Below are 16,540 nucleotides of genomic sequence, written 5' to 3'. Positions count from 1 at the left end.
TATACACCTGAGTAGTTGAGATAGGGATCTTCTAAAGTTCTTTCCTTTTCTACAATGTACCAACATTTGCATATAGAAGAAAAAAAAAAGTCATTTATCATAGTAAAACCTGAAAACCAGATCTCAATATAGCTGGGACAGGGGCATGTTTACCATGATTTAGCATCTCTTCCTTTCTAAGCAGCTCTAAGTATCGAGGTTATGAGTTTTGATGTTGGGATTTGGTCCTATTCTTGCCTGATATAGGTTTCCAGCTGCTGAGTTTCTTGTCGTCTTTAGACCTATTCAGATGCTAAATTATGTTTTCATGAAGCATTCCCAGGGCCATTTAGTAACATCAACAGAATCAAGCGTTATCATGCATCAATGAGTGACGCCGTAGACCACAGGCACCCAACAAAGGTCTTTGGCCTTGTCCCATAGATTCCTCCAGTTTCTCTGAATCTCTGATAATGTTATGCACTGTAGATTATGAGATTTGCAAAGCCTTTACAATCTGATGTTGAGCAAGGTGTCCAGGTGAACTGGAAGTTTTACTTCGGTATTGTGACACACTTCAGAGAAAAACCAAATAAAATAAAAAAAAAACAGAGTGTGTGGCTTGTTTTTTTCTACTTCACCATGGGAGCTGTTCAGCTTCACTTTCACGTTCATCAAACCGCTCTGTCACCAGTCTTGCTGTGTGTATCGGTGCATTATCATCCTGATACACGGCACAGCCTTCAGGATACAGTGTTTGAATCATTTGGTGCACATGGTCCTCCAGAACGGTTCAGTAGTCCTTGGCAGTGATGCGCTCATCTAGCACAAGTATAGAGTCTAGGGAACGCCATGATATTGAGCCCAAACCATCACTGATCCACCTCCATGCTTCACTCTGGGCACAAAACAGTCTGGGCGGTACTCTTCTTAGGGGATTCTCCACACCGTAACTCTCCAAAGGTTTGGCTATAGCAGCCCGCAACTTTATATTCAAGTTAAAATAAATAAATGAAGAAGGACTATTTGTTGAATCAGGTTTTTTTTATTAACAGACACTGAATTTAGGTTTTTACAACTTTCACTATATAAATATACACAAACTTATTTCCATAGACATTCACAATGTGAAGAGCTATAAAGACTTAACATTGCCATAATACTGCAAGACTTTATCATCAGTAGGTTTGAGGATCTTCTTGTCTGCCATATTCACCACCCAACCGGGTGACAACCCAAAAAAAATCTGACGAGGATCTTTTCTTTGTACCAGCATTTCAAAACTTTTGTCTGTTGTGATGTCAGGTATGGTGTAGCCATACTTTTTAGCCAGACCTAGCCTCGCAGCTCGGACTTTATCTGGGTCTGCGAGGTAGCCGCGGTTACTGGCATCTGTGTAATATGGAAGAAGGTCTTCCCCAGGGAGAAGGCGCTTGGGTATAGGATCTCCAGACATGAGAAAGGGTACTGGTTTGGTGAGGATTTCTAAAACAACACACACACACACAAATCTTATTGAGCAACTGATATTATCTACTATGACAATTACCCAATGCCAACGATATTTCAAGTATCCCTGTATTGTTGAGTTAGATTGGATTTTCACAGAAGTCATGGTTCACGATATGCCCAGGAATAGTGCAGGCATACTTACGGAGACTACGAGGATCATAGTAGCTGGTTGTGATCACACCACCATTTCGCTCAACTGCAGCAATAGCTTTCTCTGAAGCAACCTGGACCTCCAAGTTTACTTTAGCACGAAATATATCAGCCCCCTGCAACAGAGCCAATGAAAATGACTTTTATGAATAAATTCTTTTGTTACTGCAGTCAGATTTCTTACCGATTTACTCCCAGAAGCACGTGCCAGCGCAGGCATAGACGAAGAGAGCGAGATCCCGTCCATCAACGCAGTCAATTACTAACAATTGTCACCAATGCAAATGTGACAGAGTTCACAACAAAACATTCAGCCATTTAACACACACACCTCATCAACCAGCTGAACACCATAGTCTCGTTTCATAGGCTGGATTGCAATCCCTCTGCAATTGACGAGTTGGGTTAGATCGATGGGTTGCATGGGGTCAACACGACCTAAATCTATTAGATACTGGAGTCTGCGTAGGGATAGTGGGGGATACTGCAGCCGACGACTGGATGAATAAAACACACACATAGCGTTTTTTAGCCATGAATGTAAAAGATGTACACGTAACAATATATTTCGGCCGATATGAACCATAATACCTGTGATTGGCATTGTAGCCATATTTTGGAATGACCAGATAGAACGGAGTCTGTCCACCTTCAAAGCCCAGTCGGGGTCGATTACCACGCTGCCGTTCACCCGTGTGCCCCCGTCCACTTTTATTGCCTCCATGCATTCCACGACCTCTGTGCTTTTCCTTGAAAGTGATAAAATACGGTACACTTATGAAATCACTTGACAATTACCAGTGTGACAGGCTCTGTAGCTTGCTAATTAGCTAAAGTAAAATGCACTTATTAGCTAATTTAGTGGCTTACGTTTATATAAATCATAATTGTTCTGCAAATAAATCTTCCAAGAAATGTATAAAGTATCAATAATATGTGCAAATCGTCATCGTCAACACATTACCACAGGAGCTCAACTTAAAATTAGATTTTGAACCTTGAATTAATTTGTCGTGGTTATTCTATAGTTGATATGGTATAGTTTTTGTCAACTATAGGTTATATTATAGTACAATATATTACAGTTTACTGTATTAAAAACCTAAAGTATACTGCAGTATTTTTACAGTTTATCAGTTCACTACAGTTAATAACAGGATCCTACAGCATTAATTAAAGTGTTGTAAATACTGTAATATATGCAGTATAATACGCTTTCACGGTTCAAGAACACCATAGTATTTACTGTAAATTATAATAGTATTTGGGAACCTCTTTTTAAAGCAAGGTATTAGCTAGCTAGTATTAACAATTGTCACTAGTAGACTTACTACCTATAACGTCCAGTTGTGACACTACTTCGGTGATTTGAGAAAATGGTAGGATGTGGCCACTATAAACCTACATTCTGTTCATCTGACTGTCATGCCGCTCCTCAGCTAACAGCTAAACCACTGATCTTCCACATCTTAAATAAAGAAACTTACATCTTTTTTTCGACCCCGGGTTTGGTCGAAGGTTTGCGAGGGTAATACGAGGTAGATTCTTTACTATGTCGATGGTTTTCCCCGCCGTTGTCTTTGTTATAGACATTATAAATCGAAACGCTATAGCATAGAACTGCTACTGCAAGGGCAGACGACACAGGGGTACCACGTGGTACTCTAAACCGGAAGCACACGCAGGGCGCAAAAATAATAGGTTGCATATTTGGGTTACATTGAAACTTGGTGAACAAAAATTATGTATATTAAATTACAGATAAAAAATAGATTTCTTATTTCTTCCCTTAAATACTGAATGTCAAATGAGAATTAAAATTTCCTTTGAGCAAACTAATCTCAGCATGAGAATGTCCAAATGTAAAGATTTTCCCTTAAAATATAGAAAATTCTTTACCATTTGTATCAATTCTATCTCTCCCTGCTACCGTTACGAGTCTGTATTTTGTGTTTGCTACTCGTAAAATAACCGCCTTTCTTCGGGGCTTATAGGGTTAAACGTAGTTCATCGGATCAACGGAAGAGGGCAGCGACACGCTCCTGAACACAAATCTCTGGAGAAGGCGAAGAAGAGCATAGCATGGCGAGAATGAGAAAGTCGAACCCACATTTCATCGGGGCTAGTGGCTGAGTGGACCTCATAGCAATTTATTAGAAATAATAACTAGCATCACTGCCTCGTATAAGCTCACCGCTGTCCCTTTAAATGGTTTGCATTTTTAGCGTATGTCAGAAAATTTGACTCGAGAGGATGTGAAACTTAAGTTCCTCTCAGCTACATTGTATACATTATTTTGTGTAAGCACCGTAGTTATTTTGTCATTATTATAAGTAGTGTGTAATCTTCAGTGAACCCATGCTTCTGAGGTAACCGTTATTCATTCATATTATTAGAGATTAGTTGAACTGCTAACATGACGCACTGATGTTGACTCTTTTTAGTGATATACATTAATGCTTCTTGTTGCTGGTAAGATACAATATTGTGTTTTTCTTTTTTCTAATTTGGTTACTCCAAATTTTATGATGAACTGGCTGTTTCAGTGCCTTTTTTTACAACAGGAATATCTGAATCAGGGAGTCTTTTCAGGGTTCACTTCATGGTTTCTAAGGGCTTTAAATGTAAGGAGTTGAGGTCACTCGTTTTAGGTGTTTATAAAAATGTGATGCTTCATTTCTCAATGCGAGGGTATAAGCCCTGGCCGCGCTTAGAAATCTAGTCCATAAAGATACTGAAGCCCTGCCAGAGTCCAGAATGCACCGGGAACAAATCTTACTGCTGGCGATGCGAATCTTATGGCAGGTTTTTGCTAACCAACTGATACTAGGGACTGATTCTGATTCACCTTGATCTCACCGTCTTCCAGTAGACTACAGAAGTAGTTTTTATTTGTGTCAGAAAGACAGTTCAGATCAGCAGCTGGTTTCTTGAAAAAGCTTCCAAGGCATGATGATTCAGTCACAAGTTTGTGTAGAGAGGCCGAGTTCTTCTGTTTGAGCGTCTTTGAGTGCTAGCTGCTTTTTTCAGCTGCGCAGTGGCCATAGCAAGACATGTTCAGAGTGACTGCTTTTAGTATATTTAGTATATTATAAACAGGCACAGCTTTTTCTCTTTCTCTAAATCCCATTCTTGAACAAACTGATTCAGGCCAATGACAAAATGTTCCTTCTGGATTGGAGTAACCCTTGAAGGCTTGAAGGAGAGAGTGGGAGAAAAAAAGAAAGCATTGTTTAGTTTTAAAACTCATCAACAGGAAAAGCAGAAATATTTCACTAGTTGTGATCACTAGTTAAGTAGACCATGATGTTTAACGTTAACGTTCATGTTCTGCAGATTAAGGATATGATGGCGCTTTTGGTGATGGCCAGAACGCTACCACTGAGGCAGCATTTCCTGAGCTATTTGGACGAATGGTTCCTTCAGTCTCTGAAAGCGTGTGCTGGTAAGCCTCCGTCTTCTTCCCATCTCCGAACCTCTACCGTCTGCTTTTCCTCATGTTCCAGCCTCGGTCCAAGGGGTGCATGCGCCGCAGAACGAGACTCGGTGTTCCTCGCCGCCAGATCTTCTCGCCCTTACCAGGAGCTCCTCCCCAGTGGAACTGCTCTGTCTCTGTTGCACTACCTGCCTTCTGACGAAGACCGCGCTTTTATGAAACGACTCGCCTCGTGTACTTCGTCTCAGCAAGTTCTTCGCCTCTTGCGATCTCACCCTTACCTCTCAGGTGCAACGGCAGCATCGATACTTCACCGGCTCGCGGACCTGGAGCACCATTCCACGCACGATCTATCAGATGCTCTGCTGTCCGATGCGGGCCTTAATAAACTTTGTCAAACCCTGGAGCACGATTCAGCAGGATTGCAGGATGAGGTATTGGTCAGAGCTCTCCTGGGCTGTACGCGTCTCTACCTTGACCCTCACAGCAGCCTAGTGCTAAAGCTGGTGTCCGAGAGTCGAAAGAGACTGAATTTGGAGCGGCTCGGCGTCGAAACGCTGTGTGGGTTATCAAGGGCTTTATTTGCGTTGGAAGGACCTAACAGCGGCGTTCTAAAACAGGCTATGAGTCAGATCCAAAGTAAAGATACGGGTCAGTGGAATATGGCAGAGCTAGTCGCTGCTTACTCGATGCTTTCAACAGGTTTGGGTGAAGATGATTGCTATCAGGAGCTTCTAAATAAAATGAACGCTCGGGCACGTCAGTTAGCGCCACTAATGGGCCCAAGCATGATTAGTGAAATTCTAGCCGCTTTATTAAAATCGAGACATAATAAAGCATTGCCGCTCGTAATTGCACTTTGCAAGCAAGCTGTCCATCACGTGAAAAACTTTGCAGACGAGGAACTGACTGTGGTGCTGTCTGCACTCATGCACTACGGACACAATGACCACTTTCTGGTGGTAGCTCTCGAGCGCCACGTGCCCAAGGTCGCCTTCACTGCTCATCCAGAGACCGTTACCAAGGTGATGCAGTTTTTCCGGAGATGGCGCATTCTTTCTCCACCCGTTTTTAACACGGTGGCTGAGAGCTTCTTGTATCGTGCTGAGGAGTACTCGACGTGCCAGGTGTCGCAACAGATCGCCGCTCTGGGAGCGTTGGGATACCTGCCACCTGATGCCGGGAGGTTGTTCCAAAAAGTGGAGTCCGTTTTGCATGCCCGCTTTTCCCAATTTCATCCCAGAGCCCTGCTAGACCTACTGTATGCCTGTACCCTTCTACAGAGATATCCACTTAATTTTGTCTCAAAAGTCTTCAGTCCTTACTTCATGCAGCAGCTACAGGGTAAGAAACAATGGAACATTTTCTATATAGTACCTGGGTCCGCGATTAATTCATCGTTTATTTTAATGTTAATTCATTCATTAATCATTACCATTTATATGGTACGGTGATATTTTGGGGTTATCCTTGTTTATATACACACGTCCTACTTATACATTAGTTTAAATATGCTCGAATGCTAGTATTGGTATTTAGCTAATCATTGAAATAATTACATTTGTTACTATGATTAGTGTGGGATATAGAAAATACAGATTGGTTGAGAAACTGTGATTTTTACTGACAAAAGAAATGGTTAGTCCTAGACTAAAATTGCAATAATTATTATGATTTTGATGGTCCTTTTGTATGATTGCTCCAGCAATGAATTTTTCAAGACACACCTTTTTTTTTATTGTGATGGATGACGAAGACAATTTGCTTCCTCCTTACTATTCCTGTGAAACAGGAAGTCAGGGCTGGATCATTTGTATCCCTAGTCACCCTGGCGTTTTAAAAATATATAATGTAAATGTATATGTAAATACCAACTGGAATATAGATCTTCAGGGATTTCGCTTCTTATAATTTCAGTGTGCATTAGAGAGAAAGACATTTCAGAATGTGATTTTGATGAAAAGTTGACCAGAAGATTAGTTTTTATACTAATCTACATCAGACCTACTCCTGTCTTAATTTAAATCCCGTTCGGGAAACCACCTCTAAAATTGATTTAGCAAGTAATCATTAATATTCCTATGCAACATACTTTTGAAGTCATGTTTCCATCTCTCTGTTGAAGGGGAGGAGGGCAGCAGGATAGATCACAAAGTGCTTGAACAGCTGACCCAACTTTACATGACTGTAAAACTTGAGTGTCCGTTTTACGACGTGAGTGAACCTGCAGCCTAATAATAATCACTTTTAGTATTAAAACTGCGCGTCAAAATTGTTCTGTGGTCGACAAAACGTGTTTCACGTATTTCTTCCTTTTAAACGAAGGGACCACGACTTCCGCAGAAGTTTCAAGTCAAGTCATTTTTGGATTTGGAGACTCCGGTCCAGCCTCACTTCTACAACGCTGTGAGGTCCGCTCTGGTGGATCTGCTCGGGGCTCAGTCGTTCTTTGCTTCCAGAGTACTCACACCGTATTGTTATACGCTAGGTACATATCACGCATCCAGTTCGATCCTTAAACTGTAGAGCTGTCGATGTCTTACAGCGACACGTGTGAACCTGTTTTCTCGTTTTGTGTGTGTGTGTGCAGACATTGAGATAAAACTAGATGAAGAAGGCTACGTCTTGCCTGCTTCGCATAGAGATCAGGTTTATAAAAGGTAAGGCATTTCCTGCTGTTTGCAAGTAAAGGTGGAAGTGATGATTCGTCGACTGAGAACACATGCGTTTTGGGATATTGATATTAATTTGTTTATCAGAATTGCTCTCTGTATTGATGGGTCTAAGCGCTTCGCAGCTAATTCAGACAAACTGCTAGGCAAGGAATCCATCAAGCAGCGGCACCTGAGGATTCTGGGATATGAAGTTGTCCAGGTAAAACAAACTCAATTTCCTTTGCCTTTTTATTCACCGACTGTGCTTCATTAAAATAGATTTGTTCTTCCATGCCTTTCCACGTGTGTTTGCACGTTTTATAAATCAAGAGATAACATTTATTTCAAGGAATGGTTCTCCAAAATAAAAGGAGTCATTTAATCTACTGTTGTTCCAAACTCGCCACTTTTGGGTTCCAGTGTGGAATATAAATTTGTTTGTTTAAATATGGTCATAATTTTACATGCATTTCAACAAAAAGTCCCCGTTTAATAAGTTACAAATATGAAGAATGTTCAAAGACCTGAGAGAAAACCTGCTGGTTTCACAAGGTGTAATATAAGACGATGTTTTTATATAAGTATTGTTGTTTTTTCAATCCAAAAGCTTCATAACATTTCAAGCGCTGGAAAAAAAAAACCTGATGTAGTGTGAAGTTACACATACAACTCCAGTGGTCTCCAAGTCTAGGGGGAACAAATAACCCCAAAACAAATGTTTCTTTAACTATTCCTTTAAATGCAGTCCTGTATGATGACAATGTTAAAAACCTGCGTATGCTCTGTTTCTAGATTCCATACTCTGAATTTGAGACACTCAAGAATAAAAAAGAGGCCGTGGAATATCTGCACAAGAAGATCTTTCCTCACAGCTACAGACTCAGCTGGTGATCTCTAGATTACCAAATAAAAAAAAACTAATGAATTGTAGATCAATATGTATACAGAAGTTTGTGTACAGAAATTATATTGATTTGTGAACAGATTGTATGTAAATTATATTTATTTATGCTTTCAATAAAGTGTATTGCAGTACAAAGTAAACCACCTTCTGGTGTATATCCTTCAGAACATAAATCCTATCTACAAGGTCAGAAAGAAACCAACCAACAAATTCCGAACCCAATTATTAATGTTGAAAGATAGCATTGATATATTTCTTATGAAGCAAAAGATTATACATCGATCAAGACTGATTTTAAAAACTGATAACATCTTGACGTTGAAGGTCTGTCCCAGTGTTTGTGTCCGAATCTTTCGAGGGTTTAGGATGTATTGTCCTTTGGTTTCATTATGTGGCTGGAATCTGAGGAAGGCCAAACTCATCCACCAGTACACCGTCCTGTTTGAGAGAACAAATGCAATTCTTATGTCAGTTTGCAAAAATCATTTTCTGTAACAGTGGATGTTATTCCCATCTCCTCAAAGCAAAGAGCATGTGAATAAAACAGTGGTCAGATCCACAGCACTCTACTTCAGACCCCATCCGTCGTTATCCTTACAGACAAATATACCTGAGAGCATCTGAAAGCACTTTTAAGATTCAAATGAAAGTAATGGCTTGATACTGATGCACCAGTACTTTTGACAGCACTACTAGAACTTGTGTGAATGCGGATTTGTTTGCTTCCTGCGTTTGCCATTAACTGCATAAAACAAGTTTTCACATTTTCTAGGAAACACTAAATGAATATGTTGTTTTTTTTGATTAATGTCCGTGTTTACCCGATTCGTGCTTCTGTCTCCTGGTACTCCTTCGGGTATAGCTGGAGCAGAAGAAGCCTCATCCAGGTAGGAGTTGTCATCGTCCAAGAGGAGTTCATCACCGAGTGCGTCCAGTTCTTATGATACAGACAAACAATCATGCGTTGCCATACCAACATTTCATAGTGAACGAAGTAAATACACAGAATTATTAGTAATATATCAAAAACTGCTAAATGCACAAAATAAACGGAACTAGCTGGACACGCTGTGAACGAACCTGCTTCCAGGTCATCTTCATCGATGTCTGGTGTCCCGTAGCTGCGGCTGAGAGCTTCTTGCACTTCATTAGCATCTTCCATCATGTCCTCCAACTGATCTTGTAGATCCTGCAGCAGGAACAGCAAAACCGATGATCATTTAATCAGTTCAGACGATTTAGTGGTTCACATGAAAGGAATCTTACCTCGATCTGATCAATTTTAACATTCTTGTATGCTTTTTTCATTTCTTTGGCACCGATTTTCATTGCGTCCACCTATGTTCGAAATGACATGCACACACAGAAGAGAAGTACGCTTGCTACATATTGCTAATGTTGAAACATAAGACGCTTTTTTTCTTAGGACTGAGTTCTTACAGTGGTCTTGGTGTCTTTTAGTGTCTGGATGGTGTAGTTTGCTTGTTCCATGTTAAATGACTGCTGCATCAACTGATCTCTCTGCCCCTCATACCTGGAGATATAACAGTATCCCTCAATGGCTTGTATCGGCTTGTGTGTGTGTGTGTGTGTGTGCTCTTAGTCAAACAGTGGTGTCCAAACTCGGTCTTAAAGGACCACCGTCCTATAGTTTAGCTCCACTATGTCTCCTCAGGACAGCGGTCCTCCAGGAGCAAGGGTTAGACACCCCTGTGGTAAACACAATTATGTACTTTCATTTCTTCATTTGGATAACTCTTAACCAAACTTGCTTGCAAGAAGAAAACACAGCATACAACATATTAACAGTGTCACAAAACAAATAAGCAAATAAATATAACAGTATATTAGATATAAGACAATCTGTGTTTGGGTCTGGAACCATGCGCTACAATAAAAAAAAAAAAAAGAAACGCCCTTCTAGTTTGTTCATCTGATTCACATGAAACCTAGCACACATCCCTACACTTTCAAAAGCTTAAACTTAATATGTTAAGATAAAAAAATGGGCATTGCATGTCTATTTAATTTATATGTAAGCTGACTTATGCTGAAAACAATGACCAAGCTCTAAAAAAATTCTGCTATAGAGAACAGGGCATTCTGACAATTGCCCACAAAATGTTTTGTAGAAAACCCACTATAACTTCAAAACAATATGCTTCAAACCGTATGTTAAAAACTAGTATGCTTCTTCAGGAGAACAAGTGTAATGACTTCACTTCTGTTTGCTGAATCAGATGAAGATTAACCCAGCCTAGGAGGAGTGAGTAAAACTGGCTTATTTGATAAAACGTTTAGGAAACATGCCCCTGGTTTCACAGACAGGACTTAGACTAAGCGAGGATGAGGCCGTAGTTTAATTAGGAACTTCACACTTTCAGTGCTTGGGCTCTAAATATACCAGAAAGCACAAAAAATGTTAGCAAAATGCCATAAACACGCACAACCATGCTAGTATAACTTCAGTAAGTGCATGTTAGTAATACCCATCTGATACAACATGCTAGAAACATCCAGCTAAACACAACCTAGCAAAATAAAATGGAATTTCTAAGAAGCTAGGGATGTTCAAACCCCCCGAGAGCGCACCGATGTGAAAACGCATCGTATGCGTGAACATTAAGCATTACTACAAACAAGAGCACTTACATTCTCTTCTGCTTGAGGACTCTCATGGCTTTCTGTTTCACCATGTTCTACAACACAAGAAGAATTGATTTATTTTCCCCAATGTCTTGTTTGCATTATGTCAGCTCTGTCAGACACCAGAGAGAAAGAAATAGATAACCAAATTAAACCAAAAAAAACTAAAAAAGGTATTTATTTTGAGTAACCAAAACTCAAGGCAAAATCAAGTAAGAGAAAATTGAGAGCTGTAGCTCTAGCACGTGTCTTCTGAACCTACACAAGAGCTTTCTTTGAAACATTTGGAGATATTCATATCTAGTGTATAAGAGTGTCACACCAAGTTTAATGTCAGAAAACACCTCAGGTTTAAATACACAGTATAAATGGAATTTAAGAGCTGTAGCAAAGGGAATGATTTCCATCATGTATCATCTGTGGTCATTACCTCATTACATCTGATCTGGATTAGGGAATCAGACTTACAGAATCCAAAATATAAGTCAATTACATTTAAAATACTTTTAATCAGGCTACATTTACTTTTTATGGATTACACGATTACATAATATTTACACAACAGCAATAATTTATTAATAATTTACCGATTCTCCCCAATTCCTCTTAACTTGTGCTTTCTAAATAGGCCTATGCTTACATACACTCACATTTGACCACTGGATTTACAATCATTTCTATTTAAGACCTGCTGGATGAAATGATGACATTAACGCGTGACTTTTTTCTTTGAATTTTGAATATCAGTTATATACACCAAGTATTACTTTGGAAGGCCTTTGTCTTTCAAACACATGAAAGTGCCCAAATCTACTAACTTTTTTTGCCATCTAATCCTCTTTTACCTAAAAATAAATAAATAATAAAAATTATATATATATATATATATATATATATATATATATATATCTATATATATATATTTATATATTTTTTTTTTTTTTTTTTTTTTTTTTTAAAACTGTGTGATCTATGGCAGAGACACACAACACTACCCAGGTGAAGTTTGAGCCGGTTCTTACCTTTGATGGGCCATCCCTCATTTTCTTCATTTGATCTTTGTATTTCATCAGTTCAGCATCAAGTCTGGCTACCTTTTTATCGATAGACTCTGCTCGTGAGTCAACCTGGAATTAAGGGAAATAAAGAATGCCACATAAACCCAAACACACACGTGCTTCATCTACTTAGGATACGAGAAGCTGTAATTGTAAAATAGGAAAAAATGACACCCAGTGTTCAGTCCCTGAACTCTAAAGAAACCAGCAAGACTGGTTCAGAATCACACGTCTCGTCGTCATACACAACAATACTACGAAACTTCTTTAACATCAACGAGAGAAGTATAAAATCAAGGCAGCGTTTCTCCACATGACACAACACCCCTCAGAACAAAACACGAACAGGAAGAATCCACAGGCTGATAATATGAAGAAACACGACTCAGTGAGAAACTCAATCAACACTGACAAGCGTTCGGCTCTCAGCACAGCCGCCTTTTGTTTCTTTCTCCGAAGTTATATAGAAAACAAACATACACCCGATATACAGTCCGTCAGGTTCGGTGGCGGTCCTTTGGCCTTTCCTCGTCCGAAGATACGATTCATGTCGACACTGGTGTAAGCGAGCAGGTCAAATAATCAAAAATAAAAGAAGAAAACAGTCTCTCCACCTCCACCCGACAACAAAACACAGCCTGGAAGTATCCGGAAGTAGCGACGTCATGACGTCCAGAAGGGGCATCCCCACAGGCCGCGTCCGGTCGTCACGAGCAAGCGACGTGTCGCGTCGCGTCCTGTCACTTTTTCAAACGCTGCTTCGCTCAGCTTCCAAGACGTTATGAATATTTTATTTTTGAATCCGTTGTTCGTAGCGCGTACCAAATTGGACAAATCACGTGATTACTGTTTCGAAACCCCCACGGCTGCCGCTAGGTGGCGGTGGTCTCGAAGGAAACCAACACCCAAAAAACGATTCCCTGGTTAGTTTTATATTTCACTGCGTTACTATTAATAAAACTGAAATGAATCACTTGTATTCGTCCGGATTTTTTATATAATAGAATTATGAAAAAATGTTAAATAAATCACAGATTACTGTTTATTTAAAGTATGGATCAATCATGGCGAATCTGCATGCAATAAAAAACACAACATGCACAAAATGATCTCTTTAAGTTTCATTGGATCATCTCTTAATATTTCCTTCATAAACAGTCAGCTGTTTTTTCATATAGATGTAAAATACCGATTCAGCATTAATATCACTTGTCATCTGTATAAAATATTCACAAGCGGCGTGTTAAACATAAATGAACACACTATGTTTTGCTTATTAGTCAAATAAAAGCATCTAAATGTGTGGCATTTCTTATCCTTATTAGAACATATCGATTTTCAACTTTATTTGCATTTGTAATCACAAAAAAAGCAGATTAAACACCGCCAGGCCTGACCTCTTTATCATACATAATATTGCTTTAAAACATACATTCTAACACTGACTGGGTTCACGAATAATAGTTCCTTTAAATCAGTACAAAAACAGGCAGGGAGGGGGACAGCTGGCAAATTCCCTTCAATTGACATTTTATTTATTCAACAATTTTATTTTTTTATTTTATTGTACATCTTATTGCCCTGCAGTTAAAGAAGGATAGTCACCTGACACTTTCACACTCACGTGATCAAGTATATTTTAGTACCACAGGTAAGAACCGTCACAACAGTGTCTACACACATATCTACATGTAAAGATTTTCTAGTACAATGATATTATTGCGTATATATCTGAGATCGGATGGAGTTCTACGATAGGATAATACAATGCAACTGAAGTAGCGTAAAATAGGGTGAGACTTGGTCGTATGCATCTGTGTTTGATTTTGAGTTGTGGGTGTTGCATTCAAAAGTGGAGGCAGGTGAGAATAAGCATGCAGGACAGGGTTTAAAGGCACTGAACGATTAGATAAGTCCAGCCTGTGTGACCAGAGAACAGCCTGCTGGAAACTAAGATATCCATATATATGGTTTCACGTCACTTGAGAATTTATAGTGAGATCAAGGCTCTGTTTTAGCCTGGACATGACATGAAACTTAATGCTGAACGAGGCTGCTGTTTACGGGTCAGATCCTCTCTGCATGAAACGACTAAAACATTATTGACTTCAGATGAACAGTTAAATAAAACGATAAAGTTCCAGGTGGTTATAAATCTCAAACAGTTTGGTGCATCAGAGTTTTTCCTCTTTAATGTGACCATGCAATGCAAGCATCCAAGACTAACAATGACATACAGTATATCCACCTACTAAAAAAACATGAACTCCTGCATCATCACGATATACTAAACTTGTCTCGTTCTCAGAAAAACAACACCACCACTTCTGCTGTGTATAGATATAGAATAACAGTATTTAATGGGTTAAACTAGTATTTTGTGTGCTGTTGTTTTGTAATATGTAGGTTTTATCATTTGAGAGAACAGCGATGGAGTCAAAGAGAGCCCTATCATGCAACACATGCAGTAATATTTTCTTGGTAATGATATAACAGTTCCAGAAACGATAAGATGCCTCTTTTAAAGCGACTGAAAATGTACAATTTCAATTAAATAGAAAAGTAAGAGTGGAAGTAAAAATGATAAATAAAATCAGACCAATTTCACTCTTCATGTTAATTTATTAGTAGTAAATTAATCGCATATTTTACAAATCTTTTACAAGTCCTATCTTCAACTGATAACAAGGCACAAGATCTATTTTGATTTCTTCAATGATTCATTCGCTAACGACAGTAAATGAACATCCTTTGGATTCGCATGTACAATGGAACGAGATTTTAATAAAATGAATGGACACTAGCTTGCTATAACTAAAGTCATCTAGTAGATTAAAAAGCTAGTTTTAAAAATATTTCTATGTATTTCCTGTTTGAGTTTCTACGGACGTTTTCCATTTTGTGTTAAAGACTTTTTTTCTGCATACATATTACGAATGAATCAAAGTGTCTGTACTAAACCGAAAAAACTGCACGAATGCATTAATAAGGAGTTATTTCACTTCATAAATCATCTCCATTCTGGATGCATGTCACAATATTTCCCACGATACATCAAAATCCTACATTTAGGATAAAAGTGTCCATTTTTAAGAAATAACGGTTTATCGCTATACCATCACTTGTATTGTTTCTGGCCTGTTAAAGACATTAGAGATGGTTTCTGGAATGTTCTGAAATTCATCTGATTGTCCTCTCTCACAGTGTATCGCTTTAAGGTCTGGTCTACCTAATACACACTCTCTCGCACACTCTCTCACACACACACACACACACACACACAAACCTCTCACCTTGCACTGTGACGCTCAAAGCCCACATTAAAGGGTTAAGACTCCGCGAAAATCTAGCCAAAGATCGCTCAAGTTGAGAAAAACAAATATCCCAATATAGAAAAAAAATATAGAGAGATATATATATATATATATATATATATATATATATATATATATATAAAAAGACATGGCAACAATGGAGAATGATAAAGCAACCATTTCTAAAAGTGCACATCAAATAAGACCATTGTCACTGCCACCTCTCCAGAACACACACTCAGCTGAAGAGAAAGGCCAGCGAAGGCAGTGTAGAGAAACGTCTCACAGTGAATAGATTTTTCAGTCTTTCGTTTACTTCCACTGCAGTTTGAAACGGGCTCACACACAAGAGGCAGTGTTCAACATCTGAAAACCGCCGGTGAAATACAGTGTCTAACCGCTGTACGCTTGGTGCCACGACGCTTTCAGGAATTTCAGAACAAAAGAAGCCAGTTTTTATTCCGGTGAATGATAAAAATGACCATTTCGGGTGACGGTGCAAACGAATTAAATGACTGTACAATTCTCTCGCTGACTTTTACGGTCACCGAGATCAGATGAAGGGGGCTCCGAAGCACTTGAGGCACCACTGCACGCTGTTGTTAGGTGGTCTGTCAATGGGGGACAGGACTTTCAGCTGTTCTGTGCTGAGCTCGCTGTATGCAAGCCTGTATTCACGATTAAAGGCCTCTGTGGACGAAACATCGAGCAGAGATAGTTAGAAGAACCAGTTTGCCAGATGACTTTAAGAAACGCTTCATAATACTTCATGAAATATTCAAATATTACTAAATGTATTATTTATTAAAATGCATTATTATTATTCCATTTGATATGCTCTTGACATGTTTTCTGACATCCATCCTATAGGTACTGGATTAATTTAG

The 16,540-nt window shown here is 39.1% G+C and overlaps 4 protein-coding genes across 13 annotated transcripts in view; 1 reads left to right on the top strand and 3 right to left on the bottom strand.

The window, feature by feature from the left end:
- Positions 1–1,002: 1,002 nt before the first annotated feature.
- mrpl15 (mitochondrial ribosomal protein L15) lies at positions 1,003–3,311 on the bottom strand. 2 transcript variants are annotated; one of them, XM_043243297.1, is made up of 5 exons: positions 3,097–3,311; positions 2,233–2,390; positions 1,973–2,138; positions 1,634–1,757; positions 1,003–1,464 (listed from the first exon to the last, which is right to left on the bottom strand). In XM_043243297.1, the coding sequence occupies exons 1-5, from the start codon at positions 3,232–3,234 to the stop codon at positions 1,115–1,117; spliced, it is 936 nt and encodes a 311-aa protein (XP_043099232.1). In that variant the 5' UTR covers positions 3,235–3,311; the 3' UTR covers positions 1,003–1,114. The 2 variants fall into 2 exon arrangements, with proteins under 2 accessions (XP_043099232.1, XP_043099231.1); XM_043243296.1 differs by having other exon boundaries at positions 3,129–3,310.
- A 400-nt stretch (positions 3,312–3,711) lies between these two features.
- On the top strand, positions 3,712–8,775 carry fastkd3 (FAST kinase domains 3). Of its 7 annotated transcripts, none has more exons than XM_043244699.1 (7): positions 3,712–4,010; positions 5,148–6,421; positions 7,203–7,291; positions 7,403–7,565; positions 7,668–7,737; positions 7,837–7,951; positions 8,524–8,775. In XM_043244699.1, exons 1-7 carry the CDS (start codon positions 4,000–4,002, stop codon positions 8,620–8,622), a joined length of 1,821 nt encoding a protein of 606 aa, XP_043100634.1. In that variant the 5' UTR covers positions 3,712–3,999; the 3' UTR covers positions 8,623–8,775. The 7 variants fall into 7 exon arrangements, 5 of the variants coding, with proteins under 5 accessions (XP_043100634.1, XP_043100632.1, XP_043100633.1 ...); XM_043244697.1 differs by having other exon boundaries at positions 4,978–6,421; XM_043244698.1 differs by lacking the exon at positions 3,712–4,010 and adding an exon at positions 4,054–4,113 and having other exon boundaries at positions 4,978–6,421.
- chmp5b (charged multivesicular body protein 5b) lies at positions 8,717–13,008 on the bottom strand. The gene is made up of 8 exons (XM_043244701.1): positions 12,820–13,008; positions 12,304–12,408; positions 11,288–11,334; positions 10,076–10,169; positions 9,902–9,973; positions 9,716–9,824; positions 9,457–9,572; positions 8,717–9,073 (listed from the first exon to the last, which is right to left on the bottom strand). Exons 1-8 carry the CDS (start codon positions 12,886–12,888, stop codon positions 9,023–9,025), a joined length of 663 nt encoding a protein of 220 aa, XP_043100636.1. The 5' UTR covers positions 12,889–13,008; the 3' UTR covers positions 8,717–9,022.
- Positions 13,009–14,941: 1,933 nt separating this feature from the next.
- Positions 14,942–16,540, bottom strand: part of dennd4c (DENN/MADD domain containing 4C) — a 49,068-nt gene continuing 47,469 nt past the window's right edge. For all 3 annotated transcript variants that reach the window (XM_043243595.1, XM_043243598.1, XM_043243597.1), the window contains exon 34: positions 14,942–16,343. In XM_043243595.1, the coding sequence (XP_043099530.1) occupies positions 16,207–16,343 (137 nt within the window). In that variant the 3' untranslated portion in view covers positions 14,942–16,206. The remainder of the gene's footprint in view (positions 16,344–16,540) is intronic.

This window comes from Puntigrus tetrazona, chromosome 7 (assembly GCF_018831695.1).
Source record: "Puntigrus tetrazona isolate hp1 chromosome 7, ASM1883169v1, whole genome shotgun sequence".
Classification (NCBI taxonomy): Eukaryota; Metazoa; Chordata; class Actinopteri; order Cypriniformes; family Cyprinidae; genus Puntigrus; species Puntigrus tetrazona.
Note: the sequence above shows the minus strand (reverse complement) of the source record. Positions and strands in the feature narration are given on the sequence as shown.

Bases quoted from the DNA above. Each gene is read 5' to 3' on its own strand.
- chmp5b (XM_043244701.1), bottom strand. From the start codon at position 12,888: ATGAATCGTATCTTCGGACGAGGAAAGGCCAAAGGACCGCCACCGAAC. The intron at 9,974-10,075 runs GTAAGAACTCAG...TTTCGAACATAG, and splicing joins TAAAAGACACCAAGACCACT to GTGGACGCAATGAAAATCGG. The intron at 9,573-9,715 runs GTTCGTTCACAG...CTGTATCATAAG, and splicing joins TGAAGATGACCTGGAAGCAG to AACTGGACGCACTCGGTGAT.
- fastkd3 (XM_043244696.1), top strand. From the start codon at position 4,945: ATGATGTTTAACGTTAACGTTCATGTTCTGCAGATTAAGGATATGATG. The intron at 7,738-7,836 runs GTAAGGCATTTC...TTTGTTTATCAG, and splicing joins AGAGATCAGGTTTATAAAAG to AATTGCTCTCTGTATTGATG. The intron at 7,952-8,523 runs GTAAAACAAACT...CTCTGTTTCTAG, and splicing joins TGGGATATGAAGTTGTCCAG to ATTCCATACTCTGAATTTGA.
- mrpl15 (XM_043243297.1), bottom strand. From the start codon at position 3,234: ATGTCTATAACAAAGACAACGGCGGGGAAAACCATCGACATAGTAAAG. The intron at 2,391-3,096 runs GTGGTTTAGCTG...ATCACTTTCAAG, and splicing joins ATTTAAGATGTGGAAGATCA to GAAAAGCACAGAGGTCGTGG. The intron at 2,139-2,232 runs GTATTATGGTTC...TTATTCATCCAG, and splicing joins GGCTACAATGCCAATCACAG to TCGTCGGCTGCAGTATCCCC.